General features: G+C 39.3%; 1 protein-coding gene across 10 annotated transcripts in view; it reads left to right on the forward strand.

Moving 5' to 3' along the window:
• Positions 1 to 23,446, forward strand: part of LOC140518610 (teneurin-2) — a 678,931-nt gene that overhangs the window by 556,137 nt on the left and 99,348 nt on the right. For 7 of the 10 annotated variants that reach the window (XM_072630913.1, XM_072630906.1, XM_072630907.1 and 4 more), the window contains 2 exons: positions 5,305 to 5,505; positions 7,204 to 7,416. In XM_072630913.1, coding sequence (XP_072487014.1) covers positions 5,305 to 5,505; positions 7,204 to 7,416 — 414 coding nt within the window. The remainder of the gene's footprint in view (positions 1 to 5,304; positions 5,506 to 7,203; positions 7,417 to 23,446) is intronic. The other 3 variants (XM_072630908.1, XM_072630909.1, XM_072630915.1) reach the window with 2 other exon arrangements.

Consider the following 23,446-nt stretch of genomic DNA (forward strand, 5'->3'; position numbering starts at 1 on the left):
AGAAAAGGGGGGAGGGGAAGAGAGACAGAGAAAGGGACAGAGAGAGACAGAGAAGGGGGAGGGAAAGAAAAGGAGAGAGGGAGGGAGAGAGGGAGTGGGAGAGAGCACCAGCCATTCAATTTATAAAAGTAGGAGATGCTAACTTACTGGTCTGGGAATGTCCTTTGTTCTTATCAATGAAATGTGATGAAAAATTAAAGTGACTATTCCAAATGTAGAGGGTATTGGAAAGACATTCTTAAGGGTAAGCACATACCATCTTCAGTCTCATCAACTTGTGCTATTTCCCATCTTTCTAGGGATTCTATACAACTTGTGATATCCCTTTTATTGAAATGAAGTTTAATGATGCTGAAGGTATATGCACACGTGTACACACATACATTCAAACTGTGGAAAGAGGACAAGAGTCCTCCTGAGTCGTCAGACCTGGGTTCCAATCCCACTTCTACTTACTACCGGTGTGGCCTTGAGCAAGTCACTGAACTTCACTGGGTCTCAGTTTTATCCTCTGTAAAATGAGAGGGTTTTGCTTTGGTGGCCTTCCAGCTCTAAACCTATAATCCTACAATTTCTCTTCTACCCAAGGACTATAAAATATTTTCTTTGTAAAAATGGTTAGAATCCTGACACCCATTTCACAGGTGTTAAAAATGAAGGACTTTTTCAATAACAATAAATTATTCTCATGAAGTCTACTACTGGTATACTAAAGTATATCAGTACCAATGTCTTTAGTGAGACTCAGACTCTGGTCTCCTCCCCGCATGAGTCCTCATTCAACTCCGTAAGTCTTTGCTGTAATAAAGGGTAGCCCCCAGGTCTGCATCATAAAACCAAATTGTGAGTTCAGATGGAGGAAGTACTGATTTAATAACAGTGCTTGAAAGGTTAAGGTTCTTAAAGATAAATGGATTTCAGGAGGCAAAGCTGCATTCACTGAAAACATGGAAGAGGCCAACACTATGACAAGGAAGGTTAAAACGACCTTTTGCATACATCATATGGCAAAAGGATAGTGCCAGAGCAATGACATTACTGTTTTAAAAATCTCTCCCTTCAGTAAATATTGTTCACACAAGTATTAAATCCCAAGAAATGAGGAGAATTAATTTCAAGGGGTTTCTCAACTCTTTTGCAAACCCAACCAGTCTTATTTAAATTTTTGGAATAAATTAACCTCCCCAACAAAACAAGGAAACCACGCAGAGCTTTATTAAAGGATGAAATCTCCTCTATTGATTTGTGCTGCCCCAAAAGAATGGGCCAGAGTGATTCATACGCTGTTTTCAAAATAGGAAATGGAATTAGAAAGTCTGGGTCAGCATTTTTTTCTTCCAGTTAGCTTTTTATATCTGATATTCATCACAGTCATATCGTTCAAACAATTTACCTGAAATGGCAATGGCATGAAAATCAATAATTGTGATCCACAATTTTTGCTGCATAAACATTGTTGCTCTATTAACGAATTTGCACATAAAAACTAAAGAATGTATTTGTCAGGTTTCACTCCATGATGTTTGGGGGAGTGGAAAAGTGATGCAAGAGGGATTGACAAATTAGTTTAAGTCAGCCATGTTTTCATGTCAGTTTCATGGTTGAGTCATTTTTCAATGACATTTAACTTCATAAGTGTAATTCATGGTTCTTCAGGGGTTTCTAGTACATATTGTTTGTGAAACTCCTTGACCTCCTTTTTCATCCTTAGGGATCTAAAATGCATTCACTACCCTTTTTTGTCAAATCTATAGAGGACCTGAGACTAAATGAGTTCTAATGATTTCAGCTGCTAGGGGGTTGGTGTTCCTAGGCACACGCTACTTAGCTAGTAAAGGCCATTGTCCCCTTTTTAAGCACAGGAATGTTTCCATTTATAAAGCTTTGTAAAATACCATGGTTGCTCCTCCCTGCTAAAAACTCAGTGGCAGCCCCAGAAGTATCATAGGAGGATGGAGTTGAACTAAAAATTTGGAATAAAAATCACTGAAAGTGCTCTTCCTCAAATCCAAATTTTGTTTTTTCAGTTACCTGTTGTAATGAAAGAGTACTAAGGGTGCATTTACCTGTAACAATAGCCAGGAACAGTTAGCTCATATTTCTCAGTAGAGTAAGTGGTCTATTTGATGATATTCTAGTTCTGGGGTAATAAATCTTTCTAGATTTTCCCCTGCCTGGCTACCATAATTCTGAACAGGGTAGAGATAGTTAATTTATCTGGAAGAGAAAGGCTTTTTGATTTTTTGTACATTACTTTTATTATTGCTTCCCTTAAAAAAAGAAAAGATTATGATGTATTCCTGGGAGCTTCTAGATTCAGCACTTTACCATAGCTTGGAATGGTAAATAGGACTAGGTTCAAATTCTACCTCAGACAGCTACAAACTGAGTGACCCTGGGAAGACTTAGTAAAGTGACTACTTTATTTCTTTGTGCCTCATTTTCCTCATCTGTAAAATAAGGAGGTTTAATATGATGACCTCTGAGGTCTCTTCTTGCTCTAAACCTATGATCCCATGACTTTTAATAGTTGAGGCAAGGGAAGATACTAAGGATAACAAATAGATATACCTCTCTAAGTTTCTCTTTATTAGAAGAATATGAATCTAATCATTAATATCAGCAATAATGTTTGTCTTTCAGTTGTGTCAACTCTGCCCATTTGGGGTGTTCTTGGCAAAGATACTGGAGTAGTTTTCCATTTTATTCCCCCTCTCATTTTATAAATGAGGAACTGAGATTAAGTGACTTGCCCAGGGTCACATAGTTAGTAAGTGTCTGAGGCCAGATTTGAACTCAGAAGATGAGTCTTCCTGACTTTAGGCCTGCCACTCTATCCACTGTGCCACCTAGTTGCCCCAATCATGACAATAGCTAGCATTTATATAGTGCTTAAAGGTTTTAAAAGCACTTTATATATATGTATATATACACATGTATATATACATATATATATTATTTCATGTGATCCTCATAATGGCACTGTGGTTTATGTGCTATTATTATCCCCCATTTTATAGATGAGAAAGCAGAGAGAGAATTTAAGTGATTTGCCCATGGTCACACAACTCATAAGTATCTGAGGCAAAATTTGAATTCAAGTCTTCCATGTAAATCCAGTATTTTATGCAGTAGACCACTTGTATTAAGTCTGGATGAACCAGCTGATACCTTACAACTCTTGAATTTTGTTTTAACAAAGAAATTTTTCCACCTTTGAGATTTTTAAACTCAATTTTAAATTTGAATATCTTCAAATCAATCTTTCAGCAAGTATGTGTTGAATGTTTACTAAGTTTTTGCCACCTTTAGAGTGACAGACATAGAAAACAACTCATATCCCCTGTATAAATTCCTCAAGCGAAAAAAAAATACAAGAATGTACCTGAGCCTTTCAGTTTCACCTCAAAATCAGTTGATCTCTAATTTGAGTTTGAGGATGTTAAGCCTGTGACCAATTAGATGAAATTTAGTCTTCAGGTACTGGAAAGGATTCCCTTCACTAAAAGTAATTGCAATCATATTCCCCAAACAATTACGTAAATATCAAAGGGATTTTAACCAAATCAGTGAGTATAATCATTGTATTCAGCTGTCTTATGAGAACTTATTCACGTAAGAAAATGACCTTCAAAAATTAATTCCTAGATTTCAGTGAACCATAAGCGATGCCAACAATTCCTACATTGCCCCTTAGGTTCTAGACTCAGAACCTGATTTTCACATGGTATGCCTTTTGGATGATGCTAAGAGAAATGCCAGTAACAAGAAGAAAATGAAGAGTGGGTGGCAGAGAGGCTCCTTTAGAGAGACTCCTTTTAAGTCCCCTAGAAACGTTATAATCTAGAAAGAGCTTCTTTCAGATACAGAAGAGAGAGTCCTTTGTGGGCTCAATCTCTAAGCCCCATGGAAGAGTGATTTCTAGTTAGTCTAAATTCTTCAGGTCAGAACTTCCCCAGTGCCAAATATTTCATGAGCTAGGGAATTTGAGTAATTGTGGGAAAATTATACCCCTTTGGTCCACAAAGTGAAATCTATAATCTCTAGAGTGTTACTCTATATTCCTATCTTGTCACTTTTAGAGTTCTTGCGTCCATTGTGCCACATTTCTATTACTAGTAGTACAGAGTTAAGGTTGTTTTCCCTCTAAAAAGAATATTTTCCAGAGGACTAAACAGGCTACCAGAGCTTTGAGATCATACCCAGTGTCATACCCAGAAATCATACTTTATGAGTCAAGAAGTTGCAGGCTTATTCTCTTCCTCCATTTACTTTTCTAGGACTGGGTTAGATTGGAAAAGCCATAATAACCAGAACACAAAATAATTAGTTCTCTTCTTCTAGTCATTTTGATTATTGAATCTGCATGGTAAAGGAGGAGAACCCAGGGTTTTTAAGCAAAGTACTGGGATCTGAATCTTGGCTCTGTTGTGTACTACTTGCCTTTGGGGTCTTGGGCAAACATGTTAATATCTCTGAACCTGTTTGTAAGGTACCTTTTGCCTCTAAGTCCTATCATACTATGATCTCATTGGTTCCTTTGAAGGAAACGCTTTGGCATAAAGAAATAAAAACAGAATTAGTCAAACTGTCCACTAAATTATGTGCACATAGACTTATCCACTTGAGATTATACCCCAAAAATGTTTCTTCTGAGACTGACTCCTTCATTGCCACTCATCACCTTTAGTTGTTACTATCAGGGCATGTTCAGAGAATAAAAACTCATTTTAATATCACTCTGAGGAAGGCTTAATTAGGAAAGTGAAAATTATATGGATAGGATTTTTTAAATTGTGTTATGTATTCTGGAGGCAAATACTAACGACTTTAGAACTATATCCTCCAATGTTCCTTTCCATTAGTAAAGATTATTGAGAGCTAACTGTGTTTTGGTTGATCCAGTCAATACAGACACTGCCAATATTATTTGTATTCCCTGGAGGGCTCTGATATACCTTATTTGGTTATCTAATGTTTATAATCACTGAGTTCTAAAGATTTCCTGATAAGTGTTTGTGTAACTTCATTCCTGACTTTTCCATTTTCTAGTTGAGAAATCATCTTTTTTTCTCTCTCGTCATGTCTAAGGTTGAGATTTTTTAAAATCTTGGCAGACTGAATGCACTTTACTCCTCACAAGTGTTCCAAGATATTACAAAGTGCTTCCTGGTCTACTAGGCTTTCTTGTAGCTACATGGGACTTTGAGGAACCCTGGTCCATTTCCTGTGAAGCAGGTACAATGTTATACATCACATAGATATCGAATGCATTTTTCTTCTGTTTTTTTTCTTTTTTTTTAGTTGATTGCTTAGATCCAACCTGCTCTACCCATGGAGTCTGCGTGAATGGAGCATGCATCTGTGGCCCAGGTTGGGGAGGTATAAACTGTGAGCTTCCAAGGGCCCAGTGCCCAGATCAATGTAGTGGGCATGGCACATACCTCAGTGACACTGGACTTTGCAGCTGTGATCCCAACTGGATGGGTCCCGACTGTTCTGTTGGTAAGCCAAGAGGTTTTCTCTTATTTTTCCCCCTAATATCCCCATCTTGTCTTCCTTCCATAAGCCCAGGTGAATGATAAACTAAACTTGCCTTCAGCTTGGAAATAAAGGGAACTCTTATAAAATACACAATGATGTCCTTGCTGCCGTTGCTTGGGGAACAGGATTTGTGTTTTCCACTGGAATTCTCTGTTTTTGTGCTTTGTTCATTCCATCACTGCAAATTGATATGGTGCCCTGAAGTGTACCACCATCTACATTATTGGGTTTCTTATGTATACTCCCTAAAGGGACTAAGAAAGAAAGGAGAGCCATTCAGAACAGAACATCCCCAAAACAGAAAGAGGCTCCCTGAGGGTGCCGTGTGTACATGCTATAAGGCTCTGCAGTACTCCAGTGACAGGAAAATAATGAAGTTGCACAATACACTTTATTTTCCTAAAATTAAAAGTATGTTTATAGTTCAACAGTTCAAGCCAGTTCCAACCATTCCAAGAGTGGTTATGTTCACACTGACAGTGACTATCCAGGCAAGTGAGCATCATTCCGCCCCCTGTATCTGGGTGGTGAGATAGCTGTCAGATTGCCATGGCAATGATGATAGGAATGTTTGTGAAGCTTTGCCTAGAACTGGAAAGAAATGAATATTTCATTCCAAGAGGGGGGAAAAAAGCCAATTTAAAATGTGCTGTCTCTGGGTGTCTTCTCAATCCCACTTCACTTGAGTTTCAGCTCTGAAGCTTTTTGAGTCTAGTGAAGAAAGCACTGGACTGGGAGGCAGGTAACCTGGGCCTTGGACCCATTCTGCCATTGCCTTGCGGTGTGACTTCATTCCAGTCACTTAACTTTTCTGGTCTAGGGCTTCCCTCTATAGGAATCATGATCCCTGCCTCCCTCACTGGGCTGCTGTAAGGATGAATGTTTGAAAGTGATTGTCCTAGAGTGAGAGGTCTGGAAAGGTACGGAGTGAATATCTGTCTGTCTGTCTCCTTTTCAACCACAAAAGCCTTTGAGCTCCTCTGAGAAAGATGCTATGTAAATGCAGCATATGATTGTTAATACCACTGATGGTGTAGAGCAAGGTGGCTGGCATTCTTGATGTAACCGTGGAGACACGCTTATCAGTGTTACAGATCTACCTTTGAGATCTGTGGTCAGATTGGCCAAATCCAAGAACTCAAGTGGGGATAGTCCCAGTTTCCAGCAATAAAGGGAAGCCACACTGTGCCCTCTCTATAGGGTGCCTCCATCCCAGCATTAACTAGCTTCTGCCTCTGGCAAATGGGGAGCAATTGGCCATCTCAGCCAGCTGTAAATGAAAAGAAAGAAAGAAAGAAAGAGAGAGAGAGGGAGAAAGAAAGAAAGAAAGAGAGAGAGGGAGAAAGAAAGAAAGAAAGAGAAAGAAAGAAAGAAAGAAAGAAAGAAAGAAAGAAAGAAAGAAAGAAAGAAAGAAAGAAAGAAAGAAAGAAAGAAAGAAAGAAAGAAAGAAAAGAAAGAAAGAAAAGAAAGAAAGAAAGAAGAGAAAGAGAGAGAGAGAAAGAGGCCCATCGAACAGGGAGACCAATCTCAGAAGACTCCATAGCTTCCAGCTACTCATCGGGAACTGCTCTTGTGGTCCTGGCCACTTTTTTGGTACAGCCACCAGTAGAGAGTTTCCCCAGCCATAGTGTTGAGCTGTAATCATTGTTTTTCTTCCAGAAGTGTGCTCAGTAGACTGTGGCACTCACGGCGTCTGCATCGGGGGAACGTGTCGCTGTGAAGAGGGATGGACAGGGGTGGCTTGTGACCAGCGCGTGTGCCACCCTCGCTGCACTGAGCATGGGACCTGTAAAGATGGGAAATGTGAATGCCGAGAGGGCTGGAATGGGGAACACTGCACCATTGGTAGGCAAACGGCAGGCACCGAAACAGGCACATATTGCTTTATTTTCATAAATTGTAGAAATATAGTGACTGTTGTGCACTGCAATGGGCTGTCCCTTCAGGGACACAAGTGCTCCCAAACATCTGTGCTGCCTCTCCAAATCTCCAAAGGGGAAGGGGGGGTAGTCACAGCCTCCCCAGTTTGAAACGATTTCCCTTTCTTCAATAAAATCCAGGTTGTACAGTGTTGGCAGGAAATGGACCTAAATAAGAGAGCTAATCAGTGGTCCTATGCACAGGGAGAGAGAAATGCACATGCATGGGAAATGGTCCGAGCTGAGGGGTTCCATGCTCATCAAGGCACATCGGTATTCAGGTGACACCTTTTTTTGTTGTTGTAGCTGAAAAAAAGATAAAATTCCTGGATGGATGGCTTACTGCTTGCCTGACACTGTGCATCACTATCCACCCACTAACACACTTGAGGTCAGATTAGATGAGAACGGGGCTCCTGGGGCTATAGAAATAGCTCCCTGAACAACCCTTGGGCTGTAGCATTTGTGTGTCTCATCAGTCACAGGAGGGGGTCCGACCACTGGCACAGCAGATTAATATACCACCACCACCACCCCCCCCCTGTATTTTCTCACATGGTCCCCACAGTCACAGTACTGAGAGGACCATCAAACTGTCTCAAGCAGCCTCTCTCCTGAATGTTACTAGCCTGGGATGCTTTAAAAAAGCTTTCTTTCTGGTTTTTTTTTTTAAAGAGAAAACTCATTTTTCAGATTTGTTTGCTTGAGTGGTTTTCATTTTTTCTTTTGTTTTTCTTGCAGTTAATCTGAGTTTAAAATTATATAACTATTCCACATATTGTGGAGATAGGAGAAAATGCTTATTGATTAGGAGAACCTCCGTGGCCAAGTTTAAATCCAGAAAAACTTAAACTGAAAGAGAATTTTTGTGTTCTATTTTTTAATTTATTCCTTTTATGAAAGCACCCCTTTCCTCCATCTTTAGCTTTCCATAGAACAGAAAACTGGGAGAATTACATTTAGGTCACTGACTTGGGTGGTAGTCTTGACATGAAACCTATAACTGTGAGGAGAGTGTCCTACTTACTCGAGGCCCCATAATTATCATCTAGAGAAAGACTGAAAGAAAAGATGGGGGAGGGAGGGAACTCAGAAAGTGAGGCTCAGTTTCCCATGCTGTTCATTTGACTAGGTAGCCAGAAATGAAGAGGCTCTGTGCATTACATCCATCCAAAATGACACAATCTAATTGGCTAGCAGAGAGGCAGCATGCAAATCGGGGTCATGGCTGTGGCAATTGGGACCCTAATGGGACAGTCTGTTGGCAGTGAATTGTTCTTTCCATCTCTCAATGACACTTAAGATCTTGCTGCCCTTGGAATTGCTTTAATGTTCAGCTCCCTGTCAAGTCTTGGGGATTCATGAGCCTTTCAAGGGATTATGCACAGCTCAATACCAACAAGTGCTTAATATTCTTTTTTTAAAAAAATCAGTTCTTAAAAGTAGCTTCAAATCCTCAGGGGCATTTCCCTTTGAAGTTTTTGTGCCTCATTTTCCTCCCACTACATGATTTAAATCAAAACCTTGCCCCTAAAAGTCCTTTCTAACTAAATGCTTAGAGAAAAACCCATTTTCCCTTAAATCTCAGAATCCAATTCCCCCTTTACTTCCTTCTTGCTTTCAGTGAGCTAGACTCACTATGGAAAATCACTCCATGTCTAATAATATTAATGACACTAACAATAATAAAAATAATAATAATCTCCATCATCCTATCTGCTACTAGAGTTGTTCTGAGAATGCTTTCAATGATCTGACAAAAGATGAGCTTATAACCCAGTACTTACATTCAATTACACAAAGCAGTTATCCACCTTTGTAATAATAGTCCACAGGACATTAAATGTAAAAGAATGAGAGCAAGAAAATTCCTTGTCACAAGACTGCTTGTATCTGGATGCCATCCAAAAAGATGAGATGAAATAGTGACGCTATGAGTAGTAGTTGTAATAATAACTTACACGCTTATATAGCGCTTCAAGAATTGCAGAGCTCCTTGTCTACATTCTATCATTTGCTTCTCACAATAATTCTGTGAATTAGGTGACATTCTTATCTGCATTTTGTAGGTGAGCCATCTGAGGTTTCTTGGGGTCACACAGCTAGGAAGGGGTGGAGGCAGGATTTGAACCTTCCAGGCTCAAAGTTCAGAGTACTCTATACGATACCACCATGCCTCAAATTATAACATGTTTGGATAGGGAAAAACTTCTCCAAGAAATATCGCACTGAAAAGCAGCCTATATAAATATGAGGATCAGGTAGCCCCAAAGAATTGTATAGTGGAAGTTTTTGCCAGAAAGTTGGAAAGGACTCCAGTTTGGCATGTTGCAAGCTTGTTTTAAGATACTATTTAGGAAAGAAGACTAAATAAAGTCTGACTTGGAGACCAGGAAAAAGAAGAGTAACATGTAGTAGGACAAGGAATGGCAGAGTGTGTGTGCTGGGAAGGGGGCCTTTAAGGGCAAAATGAGAAGATGGAAACTTTTAAGATAGCTTGTAGTAAAAGTGAACTGGCAAGGGAGAAGGAGAGAGAAATTCTTAAAATGTAGGCTCCATAAAACGGAAAAATTTCCTAGCAGATAGAATTGTCCAGAAGTATAATGGACTGCCTTGGGAGATAATAGGTTCTCCATCCCTGAAGATCTTCAAAGAGAGATTGCATGATGATTTGTCAGGTATGTTACTGAGAACATTTCTGTTCAGGTTTGAGTTAGCCTACATAGATGGTATCCATGGTCTCCTCCAGGATGTGATTCTGTGTCACCAGAGGGAAAAGGTACATTCATTCTGCAGAAGAAGATTGAGGGGTTCCTTATAGGCTAAGTATTAGATCTGGATTTCACTTTTCCATGAACCAGCATCTCTGATAATGTTAGAGAGAGATAAGGAAAATGGGGGAAAAAATACCAATCAGTTCAGGCCCCAGAACAAAGAGGGCCCTAGCCCTTTCCTCAAAACTGTGATTTCTCAGGGATCTGTGGGTGTACTCAGTGTGAGCTACCAACATCTTTCTCCACGAGGCAATGAATGCTAAGGAATTTGGATTCTGCTCTTTCATGAGATGGATGTCTGCTATGAGCGTGTATCTGGGTAGTCCCTCATGGATTGTCTAAAGAGCAAAACATAAGACATTGGCTGGTGAGATTTACCATTTTAGAGCAGAAGTGAAGTTCATACCGGCATAATTGCTTTTTAATCTGAAACCTTTAGCCCTGGAACTGTTTTGCTTAAGCATGAAGTCCTGTAAATTCATTTTAAATAAAGGCCACAATTTACAGGCACAGAGCCAGACCTCCTCCTCTGAGACACCAAGTTGTAAAGGGGAGGGTGAGTAGTGAGTCCTTTGCTATATCACAGTCCAAATACTATATTTTGAACACTGAAAACAAATAGAACCAAAATGTCATTTATCATATAACAAATTCATTTGGGTATTGGAGGTAGGGCAAGAAAGTAGGTGGGTTATTGTCTGGTATTTGAATTTGTCTTGTGAAGAGTCTGGGTTTTTTTTTTTCCAAAGATTTGTAGAGTTCTATCCCTCTTCGGGTAATTGTAAATAGACATCTACACAATGGACAGCAACACATGTGACTTGCATTTATTTTACAAGTATGTAGCAGAAATGAAAAATACGAAATAAAAACTCAAAGAAGTCAGGTTTTAAGGTCGCAGAATTATACCTCTGTACTAAAAAGGGCCAGGCTCTCACTATTGGGACAGCCAGAAGAGCCAACTTATTTGTACGTTTGGTCAATATGGAAGTCCTGTAATTTTCATTTTAAAAAGTATTTTATTGATTTTGTTATGTTAAATAGAACTTTCTGTTCTATTATAATTGTAATCACCATCATTTCTCACCCATCTAATTCTAGTTTGAACCATCTCTTTTAACAAAGAAAAAGAATTAAGTAAAAATGTTTCACGCAGAAACCTTGTCTAACAATGTATACAGTATCCAACCCCCGTGGTCCTTCACCTTTCTGCTGCTAAGGAGGAGGCATTTTGTTATTGTTTCTCTAGAACCGTCATCTGGTTTCTGTTACTCCCAGTTCTTCATTTCAGTCTCTTCATTTACATTGCTGCAGCAATTGTGTCTATTGTTCTCATAATCCTACTTATTTTACTCTGTATCAGTTCATAAAATCTTCACACATTTTTCTGAATTCCTCATCCTTGTCATTTCACCTTGCATAACAATATTTCATTATATTTCTATGCCATAACTGTTGTTATTTTTTTAGTCATTCTCCCAATCAATGGGCAACTACTTTGTTTTTCATTCTTTCCTGGATACTTTTGTTTAGAAGCACAAAGAGTTCTACAATGAATATCTTTTTAATATATTGAATATTTGTTTCTGTCTTTGATCTCCTTGGGATGTATGCCCATTAGTCAGATTGTTGGATCAAAGGCTATAACCAGTTTAGTCTTTTCGCTTGCATTATTCCATATTGAAATCCAGAATGTCTGGACCACTTTATGGCTCCGTCAGCAGTATCTTAGTATGTCAGTGTTCTCATAGCCCCTCCAAAACTGATTGTTCCCATGTTTTTTTCATCATTATTAAATTACAGGTGCGGTGAAACTTCAGAATTGTTGTAATTTTGGGTTCTTATTAGTTATTTGGAGTATGTGTTCATGTAGTCCTATAATTTTCTACCAGATTAATATATTGCTACACGGTTAGTAGAGGTTCTTACATTAAACATCCACTATAACAATTGTATGGAAGTTTTTATAGCTAATTTGTACTCCTAAATTCATACAAAGTATTGTTTCTTCCACTACTTCTTTTTATCTTAAAAAAAAATGAAAACACATTCAGCATCACATTTCCACAAAATATTCCTGGAATCCAAATCAAATGGGATTTCCAAATATCTTTAGGATATTATTTTCTTTTACTTAAACAGAAGAGAATTTTATTTTTCATGGTGAATCTCAGAGGTTGATTGTCGCTCATAATTCTCCCCTCTGTAGGGATTAGTTTAACCTGAAAAGCAAAAGCAAGGGCTATAACACACCAGGTGGTGAAAGAAAGAATATGGTTGATTTTTTTTTATTAGGTCACAATCAACATGAACCATATTAAACTCTAAGACAACTGTGCAGTTTATTACAGTGAAGCAGCTATATTAAGTGGCAGAGTTTAGCATTCAACACAGTTTTCAAGGGAGAGGAGTAGAGCAAAACAAAAGGTATGAACTAACTTTCACCTTGACTGAATATGTTCATTGGAGCTAAATGCGATGTGAAGACTATCACAATTATCCAGACAATGTGGGATCATTCATTCACACAGTTACTCTTGAAAATTTATACTAGCAAATATGCACACACATATGCATACACACACACGTACAAGACCTGATACTTTTACACGGAATAAACTGTTTGTTGGCTGAATAGATCTTAATTTATGTGATAATTTTCCCAATCTCTACCTCAGCTATGAAGTCCCAGCTTCAGGCAGGATCATATAGATTTTATTGCGGAGAATGTGTAGGACTGAGTGACCAGCTCATATGCTACACATCATAACAGTTTTCTCTCCACCACACAGGGGCCCTTCAGTTTTTCACCTTTAATTGGTTAGGGAGGGAAATAGATTCCTATGCTGTTAATAAGGAAAATTAATCTTTTACCCAAGGTAAAACCAGCCGTGCGACAATCTGATGAGCTGATTAAGTGATTGTAATCAGGAGTAGACAGTGTCACAGTCCAAGAGGGAGAAGTCTTGGGGGCTTTGGGGAACTGGTTCAGAAAAAGCTACTGTAAAAATTAACTAACCACAGGCTGAGTACAGCTGTTTCTTCAGCTCATGCCAGTTTCATTTCTGAATGTTAGAGGCTTTTTTTCCCCACTAGAGCTGCTGTCTTTGAATATTCAGGCCTTGATGACCTTGCCAAATAGAGCAAGTTGGGCACATATCATTGGTAGAGTTGCCTGTAGTACCAAAAGCCAGAGAAATAAGAAAAATGATATATCTGCTTCTTCCAGAGGATACCTGCATTAATGTGATTTCACAGCAATTCAAACCTTAAGTCACCAACTAAATAGGATATGTTTTTAATTTTAAAGAAAAAAACATTATGTCCTTTTATCATAGGGGCATTCCACCCTTTTTAATAAGATTCTTTAGGAGGTGGTATTTGGGCCAAGCTTTGAAAGAAATTAGAGTTTTTAAGAGGTGGAAGTGAGGAGACAATGCCCTCCAGACATGGGGGGAGAAGGTATAAAGATGGGAGAGTATAAGGAGGAGTGTAGGCTAGTAGTTGACTTGCGTGCTAACATGTTCTTCCTCCAAATAGACCTTTATTTCTTTGTAACGTAGAGCCAAAAATTGTTCCGTACCTGTTCAGAATGTTCCCCTAAACTGTGAACCACGGCTGGTCTAGCTCTGCAAAATTTCTTAATCCAAACTGAAAACTAAAAACCAATAAATAGAAATTGCAAGAAGGCAATTTGTAGAAGGATAATAATCTTCCTAACAATCAAAGCTGCCCAAGACTAGAACAGAGTAGACACTGCTAGCTTTGTTATTAGTGAGCCCCCTTTCGATAGAAAGGTTTGTAAGCTGATCAACCAGCCATCTTACTGGGATCTCATGAAGGGGGTTCCCTTGATGAGGGATTGAATTGGAGCTCCTTCAGGTCTAAGATTTGGTGATTTTAAGATTTGAACAGTGACTTTTCCTGCCCATGGGATGTCTGAGTTATTTATTGATTTCTGGACATATCACGAGCCCTCACCAAGAAAGGGTGAGAAAAAAGGCAGAACAAATGCCTTGATTGAATTGACCGTAAAGCTGCAGATCTGAGTCTTAGTGAGCCAAAAACAAGTGGACTGTGATTGGGGAGTTTGTAACACCATCCCAGCCTATTAAGAGGCTCTCAGAGCCTCAAACCTCTGCATTGCTGTTAGGACTGTGTTAGAACAAGTGAAAATCTAGACTTCTGCAGTTAATGACTTCTCAATAGCAAAGCCTCAAGAACAGTTAAATGTCCAGCAATCTACATCCATTAAGGCATTCGAGGAGGTGAGGATGGTAGTATCTTCAAATCTTTAACTTACCTGGCTTTTTAAGCCCTCAGAGAGAGTATTCAAAAGAAGTGTAATTGACTTTACATACTAGCTATGTTTCTGAGAAGTTGCATTTAAAATCAGTTTTTGCTAGTCAGATCTTATTTCCCCAGAGACTGACTTTATCGTTTCAAAGATGCTCTGTGGGTGCAAATCTTGCTGCTTTACCGTTAAGAATCTCTTGCCACAGCAGTGTCTTTGTCAAGTAGTTAATGAATTGTAAACAAACATTTAAGCAGAAGAGAAAAGTTCCTATTTATTTAAAGGTTACCCCAGCAGGGCCTTTTGTTAAGTGAAGAATCATTTTGCAGCCCGAATAACCCACCATTTTGAACAAACTTTGCACCAAATTTGAAGTTCTGTTTCACAGATTTTCTTAAATTAGGGCATATCTCTTTTCATCTGCTTTCCTACAGTGTAACAATAACTTTGTTGTATACGTTAGGGATCTAAATTGTTTTAAATGGCCAATATAGAAAATATGGACTAAGATGACCGGAGATCCTTGAATTAGAAGCTACCAATCAGTCATCAATCAAGGATTTAAGCACTTCCTATGTACCAGGTACTTTGTTAGCCATTAGGACTCAAAGACAAAAAGAATATAGTCCTTACTCCTATTGGGAACAAGACACAGCATGTACATATATACAAAATAATTTTTTTTTAAATCTCTTCCTCTAGGATTAAATATAAAATCCTCCATTTGGCATTCAAAGTCCTTCACACCCTGGCCCCCTCCTAACCTTTACAGTCTTCTTATGGCTTAGTCCCCTCTCAGTGACCCTTCTGCCTCTTGCTGTGTTCCTTGCACAGAACAGTCCATCTCTAGATACTGGGCATATTCCTCATGCCTATAATACTCCCCCTCCTCACCTCTGCCTCCTGACTTCCCTGGCTTCCTTTGGGTCCAGCTAAACTGGAGAACAGGCTAATGTCTTCTCTCCATTAATTATCTCCAATGTATTTTGTATATATCTTGTTTGTCAGCCCCATTAGACTGTGAGTTCCCTGAAAGCAGAGACTATCTTTTGTCTTTCTTTGTATCCCCAACACTTAGTACAGTGACTGGCGCATAGCAGGTGCTTAATAAATCATTTTTGACTGACTAAATACAGAGTAATTTGGAGGTAAGGTAAAGGTACTAGGAGCTGGGGGATGAGGCAGGGCTTCATATAGATAGTGTCTAAGCTGAATCTCAGAAACATTTCTGACCTGACTAGTTTTCCACATATAATGGCCTCCAGTGCCATAAGCTAGAAGCTTTCTGTCTGCTGATAGCCTGAGCACCAGACCTTCTTCTCTTTGTTTGGCCACCCCAAACTTGGCTGACTTCTTGCTTCTTAATTATATTTATGAACCTGGTTCTGACACGGAAACATAGCTATCCAGCTCTTGCAGCTAAAGTTTTATTCTTATTATATTAGGCCAGGTAGAAGCAACTATTAGAATATGCTAATAGATCTTAATTATGTCTTGGGCATAGTAATGCGGACATTTGGGACTTTAGCCAGGATCTATCTCAGCACACTTTGTAGCAGTGGCTATTTCCCTTTGTCTTATTCTTTATTATTACTGATAGCTCCATATTTTATAAGCCCACATCCCCACTGGGTATTTCATGTTCAGGGGGTGATCAAAGCAAAGTCCCAACTCAGGATTGATGGAGAACATCGTCCAAATTTGGGTTATCGCTGACTGTGCCCCAAGTCAGCCCAATAAACTTTAAAGTTACTTTTATTTCTACTACACTCCAGACTGTTGGTTCTATGGAGCATGACCTATGTTTAACATCTGGGGATTCTTTGCATCTCCTAGGATTGTCTTGTGGATTATCTGGAGCCACACAGTGCATCCCAGATGTTCCAATAAGAGACAGATTCCACATTTTTTCACCAATGTTTTCTGCCTAATGTGTCTAAATCCTGCAAAAAACCTCTTCTCTTATTGTATTCCATTACACAGTAAATATTAAAAGCTCTGAGTTTACTGCCTTCTGTAAATAGAGAACCATCATTTTGAAAAACTGCTAGTCAAGGTCAGGAGCTTATTACTTGCCTCCTCATACCATTGTAACCTCAGTTTCTATGCACAGTCTTTTCCAGTCCGTTGTAGGGCCACTTCATCAGCAGTCATCCAGATGTTAATTTTTATATATAGTAAAGTTAAAAACCATGCGAAAGAGCGACTAGGAGAGATTTAAGGCTTTCTTCATAAGCATTCTCAGGATGATTAGACTGGATTAAATTACAGAAAATAATGTATTTAATCTTCTTATATATTAAAAATCCATCCCTGTTTTAAGTAAAGTACATGTTTTTTAAATATATATATATATATATATATATTTTAAATGATCATTAAGGAAAAGTACTGTTCTATCCATATAGTTATTCCTACTTTTTGATTCTCAGAGACTGACATATCATATCTTAAAAGGTTACCTGGCAGTGTAGCTTTTTTAAGGCCCAGCCCCATTAATCACTCAATCAATTAACAAGCATTTATTAAACTCTTACTGTGTGTCAGGCAGGCATTGGCTAGGCTCTAGAGATACAAAAACAAAAACAGAAACAGAAATGTCCCTGCCTTCAAGGGCCTTCCAGTCTCCCTTGAAAGACAACATGTATGTAAATAAGCATATGTAAAAAAAACCAAAATAAATTCAAAGTAAATGGGAAAAGGACTTGTAGTTGGAGAGGATGAGGGACAGGAATAGTTTCCTGTAGAATATGGTGCTTATGGAACTTGAGCAGAGTTGTGGAGAAAACAAGGGGTTTAAAAGGGCAAGGATGGTGAGAGTGCGTTCTAGGCAGCAGGGGAACAGTACATCTTTGAAGTCTTTCGGTATCTCAGACCCCTAGATCATACCTTCCTTTTAGTAATTGTTTATAGTTTATCGCTGTGCTGCTAGGCTTAGCTCATTAACATCCTGGGTAGGTAGTTTGGCTATCACATGACACCAAGTGAGGAAAGTCGTTTCTGATCTAATTTGCCCTTCCAGATAACTGGAAGGATGAAAAGAGGGAATAATTGACATTGAGAGACAGAAAGAAAAAAGCAACACTCAAGAGACTGAAAAAGAATTCATTAGGCAAAAAACATCTCTGTTTAATACCATTGCTGATTAACAACCCCTTTGTCAGATTTCTTTCTCCCTCCTTAGGATCTGCCTCCTTTTTCTGCAAAGGGGCAGTTCTATTTCAGGACACATCTCAGCCAAGAGTAAAAATGAATAATTCTACTTCCTATTTGGGAGGGTGGTTCTGTCTTTGTAGAAATTGACCTCAGGAGCTACTGGAGATGAGAGAACAGGCCTTCCCCTCCTCAGCATTATTCCCTATCCATCCCACCCCAGTGCCAGAAACCACATTCTTTCCAAGATATCTTTATTTCATTAAGCCTTAAGACCGTTCTCTCCTTCAGATCAGGCTGATCCTGGTACAGTACCAAGCCTTATGTGGCCAGTTCAAAATACACCATGCATGCAAAATGCTATGTTCCAGCCAAGCCCAGGAAAAGGGAGAAGACTAATAAACATTCTGTTGGTAAAAATCTGTCTCCCAGCTCTCAAGTTCTGCAAACTAGGCATCAGGGAATAATGAAAGACTTGAGCCAGGCAATGAAAGAATCCTAAACGGCTGAGCCCAGCTGCAGCAGCAGTGACAGTAGGTCAGATAGGCAAATGGGCAGCTTTTGCCCCAGATTAGTCTTCTTTGTAAGGTCATTGATGGGATCTGGAAAAGTGTGAATTGGGTTTCATTTTTTTTTTAGCCCCAACAGATGCTGTTAGGCAGACTTGTCTGGTTGTCTGGAAACAATGCCAGGGGGATAAGCCCTGCTGATTATAAAATAACTCTTTCAGCCGCCCAGAAGTAACATTTGTATTTCATTTTGTTCAGCCATGCTAGTGAGGTTGATTCCCCCAAATCGTGCTGTGGAATCAAAGCTCCACCATCTCCAGTGACTCGCGAGTCAGAAGGGACAGTTTCTGCTTCTCAGAGAGAGACCTCTCTGACTGGGAGGCTGGCTATTTCTGTACAGTCAGTATGCATAAATGTGCAGAGCCTAAATGTCACCGATGATTGCAATTCCCTTAAAAATAGAGAGATGATGGTGTAGGTGAGAGGAACCAGATTTTTGTATTAAGCAGGGGAATAAAAGAAAGTGGAGTTGCGTCTCTTAATCAAGTTGCTATCAACTTCTCTCCATGTTTTGAATATGAACTGATTTAACTTTTTTATTTCCATTTAATGGGGCCAAGTAAGATCGGTATCCATTCGCTCGCCAACCTGTTCCCTGGGGGTCTAATACGGGAATTATTATTATATCATCTAGAGCCCTAGCACAGAAAACAGCGTGCCCAGAATTAAATAGTATGAAAACTCATATATCCTCACCTACCCTACCCCTGGCTTCCAGCATCCCCCAAGGTCACCCGCCTGTGATTTATAGATTACATACCTCAGTGTTGTATGTACTATTAGCACATTCTATTAATATTTTTGAATTATTGTTGGTGTCATTCATTCTAAGGGGAGTAGAGTAGAACTGGCTTCTTAGTCACTTTGTTAACTGATATTTTCCATAGTTTCTGAGGCATCAGATAATGAACTAGATTAAATGGCTAGATTTAAGGGTTTTGGAAACTCAGGAAGACATGCTGGTGGTCTAAACAGATATAGAGAAGGGTTTGGTGGGGTGGAGGGGAATTGTCCTTGTCCTCCCACTTTGATTATTTCTAATAGAAGGCTGTTTATATATACTGCAAAAATAACCATGCAGAGTAGCCTAAGCCAGGGGTGGGGAAGAGGCTGCAAGTGGCCTTCTAGGTCCTTGGGTGCAGATCAAATCATTTTATGAAGGGAATTTGTTCTGCGAAGTTTGGATTCAGTCAAAGAGCCTCACTTGAGGGTTTAGAGGGCCACATGTGGCCTCGAGACTTCAGGTTCCCTACTACTGAAGCCAAAATGATAGTAAGCTTTAGTTCAGCGCCTACTATGTGCTAAGCACTGGGGATATGAGGAAAGACAGAAGGAGTCCCTGCCCTCAAGGAGTTCACATTGTAATGGTGGAGACAAACACGAAAATAATGAGATATGTTCAAGATGTACACAGAAGGTAATCTCAGAGGGCACTAGCAGCTAGTCAAAGTGGGAAGGGCCTCCTATACAATAGGATTTGAACTGAGTCTTAAAAGGAATCCAGGAAATCTAGAGACCAGAGGTGAGGGAGAGCATTCTAGACATGGGAAGTATCTAGTGCAAAGATGGAGAAAGGAGATGGAGTGCCATGTTCAAGGAAAGGCAAGCAGGCCAGTATGACTTGATTACAGAGTGCTTAGAGCACAATAAAAGGGTAGCAAGAGAGGAAGAGTAGGAAGAAACCAAATTATAAAGAGCCTTAATTTCCAAAGAAGACTGACCTTCCTGGCTTCCTTTAAGTGCCAACTAAATTCCCACCTCTTACAGGAAGCCCTCTCCAGCTTCTCTTAATTCTAGTGACTTCCCTTTGTTAATTTTTTTATCCTGTATCTATTTGTATACATCTGTTCTCATGTTGTCTCCCCTTTTAGATTGTAAGCTCCTTTAGGGCAGGAACTGTCTTTTGCCTCTTTTTGTATCTGCAGGGTGTGGCACAGTACCTGGAACACTGTAGACAATTAGTAACTGCCTTTTGATTGATTAATCTTGAAAATAATAGGGAGCCATTGGAGTTTGTTGAGTAGGAGGGTGACATGTTAATATCTATGCTTTAGGAAGATATATGCTTTATTAAAGGCCCTGCATTTTAGCATGTGATGATTGAAGGGAGCCCATTTTGAGTTAAGCAAAGTTGGAATATCTAAATGTAATAAATAACAATTTTAAAACTCTCCCAATACCCTCCAAAATGTGAGCTTGAAAGCAGACCTATTCCCAACACCTATGGATCACTCCCTTTCAAGCTGTTAGTAAATCCAGCTCAGTAAGGACCCTTCTGTGTGAGTACCACAAGCTCTACTGAGGCACTGTCCTTGGAACAATGTGCCCTTCCTTACATATTGGGTGCTTATTTCTGAGTTCCAGAGCCCTTTCCTGTTCTTTTTCCAGCAATGTCCCTTGCTAACTTTTTTTTTTTCAAGGAAATCAGTGATAGAGCTGAAGCCTCTTAATTCACACACTAGTTTATATCCATTTGCAGCACAATTTAATTACATCAAAGATAAGCAGCCAGGTACCAAACTGTGTGGATTCACCCAAATGACTCCCTCGTAATTGTTAATATTTTCCACAACAGAGGAAATTTAGTTAAATCAAATGAAAATGGCAGCTCATTAAAACTTGATCTTCCCCTCCCCCTATCATTTCTCATTTCTTAATCCTCCATATTCTCATAACACATTCCGTTAACTAACGTTCATTAATTAAAGCTCATCTTTCTTAGTTGTATCTATATTTTATTTATTATGAAAACCTTCAGATGCTTATAATCTAATTTAGATGGATTACTGCTTGGACATCTCTAAGTAGGAAAAACTGAAGCTTTTAAAGAGGCTTTACTGGCAGCAAGCTAGATGGGTGGAGGGGGAGGGTTGGTATGAGAAAGCACATTCTCTTCTCATTTCTTCCTCAAGCTGAGTTAGCCAGGCTCTCCCTCTGCAGGAGAAACTGATCCCAAGCTGGTAAATGAGGGCCACTCTAAACTCAGGCTCTTACTGATCAGGGGGATGTGGGCAAGGGAAGAAGGAAAGCAGAGACTTTACCTCTTAGCTCTAAGAGAAAGTCTAGTGTCAAATCAGGAAACAGCATTTGCCTGGCCTGAGATGAGGGAAAGTTTGGCTTCCTCTTGTTCTTAATGCTTCAATCTACTTTGGTGACTAGGAGAAATGACTGGGAGGCTTCCTGTTTGGCCACACTCATTACCAGCAACACAATGGTGATACTTTGCACTTATGTAGTGTCTTTTCTCCAAGGAGCTCAAAGGACTTCGTGTACCTCAATTATCCTCATGAGAATCCTCTGAGGTAGACAGGTAGATGTTTTCATTAAACACCTACAAAAAAAAGAAAAGAAAACTTTTTAATATGAGGCATCTCATTCAACTCTGATTCATTGGTCTAAACCCAGAGTATACTGAATTTCAAATACCGACATAAAACTCTGAACCATGGTTGGCAATAGAGACTCCAGCTTCACTTAACATCGCTTTTTGTCTCTTATTTCCCTTCTAGCTGACATTCTGGCTGATAAGAAACCGTTAAATTTTCAAAGGAATACAACCAAAATAAAATAAAATGCAAATTCCTATTGTGGATGTATGTGTGTGTGTGTGTGTGTGTGTATATATTTATATGTGCATGCATGTATGTGTGTATGCCCCCTTCTGACTTATTAGCAGACACAGCATTGTACATTCTCACCTGTTATAATACCTTTATGGTTTTGCCGCTGGTTTAATACCATGTCCTAGAATACACTGTGTCTACTTTTCCCAGTTTGCAAGACCTGGATGTGGAAGTAGTTGGAGTTAGGTTTCAGGACCCTTGGTTTTCCAGAGTGTTTTACCAACACTACCTAATGATGGTTTTTGCTCTTTCTGCACTGTTGTAGTCACATTATTTCCTTAAACTGTTAGACTTATAGTCGGGGGGAGGGGAGAGAATATGGTAAAGGGGCTGCCATATAAGTATACCCTGTGTCAAGAAAACTAGTGGTGATCTCTAGAAACAGTCATGCACACCAGCCTTAATGAAGTGGGGGTGGAGTGGGGTATTGAGGGTCTTTCTGCACATTTCTGCTCCAGAATTGAAATAAAAAGATTGATCTGTGATAATAAAACTGTTTCATGGGTACCATTTATCCACATTTAGGTCTGTATTTTCTGACTTTCCTCCATGGACTCCCTATCATTCTTCCCCCTCTGTCTCTTCAGCACATTTACTCAGTTTCAACTTCTATTCATTTCTATTCTTTGTCAAATTAATTAGGAATCTCCAATTTTGAGACTTGTTAGAAGTAACCTAGAAGAAAGGATCAGCCACTACCTGGAACAAGTGACCTTTGGAACCTGTTGATCGTGCACCTCTCACGGCAGAAATAGTCAGTGTTTTTTAGGTGGCTTTGCTATCCCCTCCAAATAGTCTCCAGATTGTGCCGCTGATTCCTGGGAACAGTTCCCAGCATGCCATCCTATTATAATTACTCACATCCTACGCATGCTAGCATGCTGTAAAAATTCTTCCAAGCACAGATGCAAAACTATAAAGTAATCCCCAATGGTAAACACCTGGCCATTTTCAGTGACTGTGGCAGGGATGATGAGTAGAAACACTGTGGATGGAAACACAAAGGCTGATCTATCCACTGGCTTAGCATTTGATCCAGCAAATCAGAAAGCCCATTCTTTGGAATCAAGGGAAGTGATGCATCTTCTGGTAGCAAGCACCTTAAAAGTCTAGCAGAAAAGCTTTGAAATCCCTCCTTGTTCTAGTTAGAACCAGGAATTGACTAACCATTTAATATTAAGCATGCTGTTTTAGCTGTCCCCAGCAGATGGAAATCAATATTGTAGGGTTGGTGTGTTTTGTTTTGTTTTGTTTTGTTTTGTTCTATATCAAGAAGAGGTGTTCTTTTGCTATCTTGGAGAAATCAGCTTTTGCTTATCATTTGGATGTTCACTTTAGAATTCTTGTGCGTTCAAAAAGGTCAGCCCACAATCTTCTCTATCTTTCCTTCATAGTGCCTTATCAGTTCCTTCTGAAATAGCATTTCATAGATCAATTACAATTTGTATTCTTATCAGACATCTGTGAGCATATTATGCATTGGAGCAGAAGGGGGATGGTTGGAGGTGACAAGGGGAGTCCTTGTTACAGAAGCCTGTAAGTAACATTCTAAAACTTCAGAAGTACCTAA

This window comes from Notamacropus eugenii, chromosome 1 (assembly GCF_028372415.1).
Source record: "Notamacropus eugenii isolate mMacEug1 chromosome 1, mMacEug1.pri_v2, whole genome shotgun sequence".
In the NCBI taxonomy this organism is placed as follows: domain Eukaryota; kingdom Metazoa; phylum Chordata; class Mammalia; order Diprotodontia; family Macropodidae; genus Notamacropus; species Notamacropus eugenii.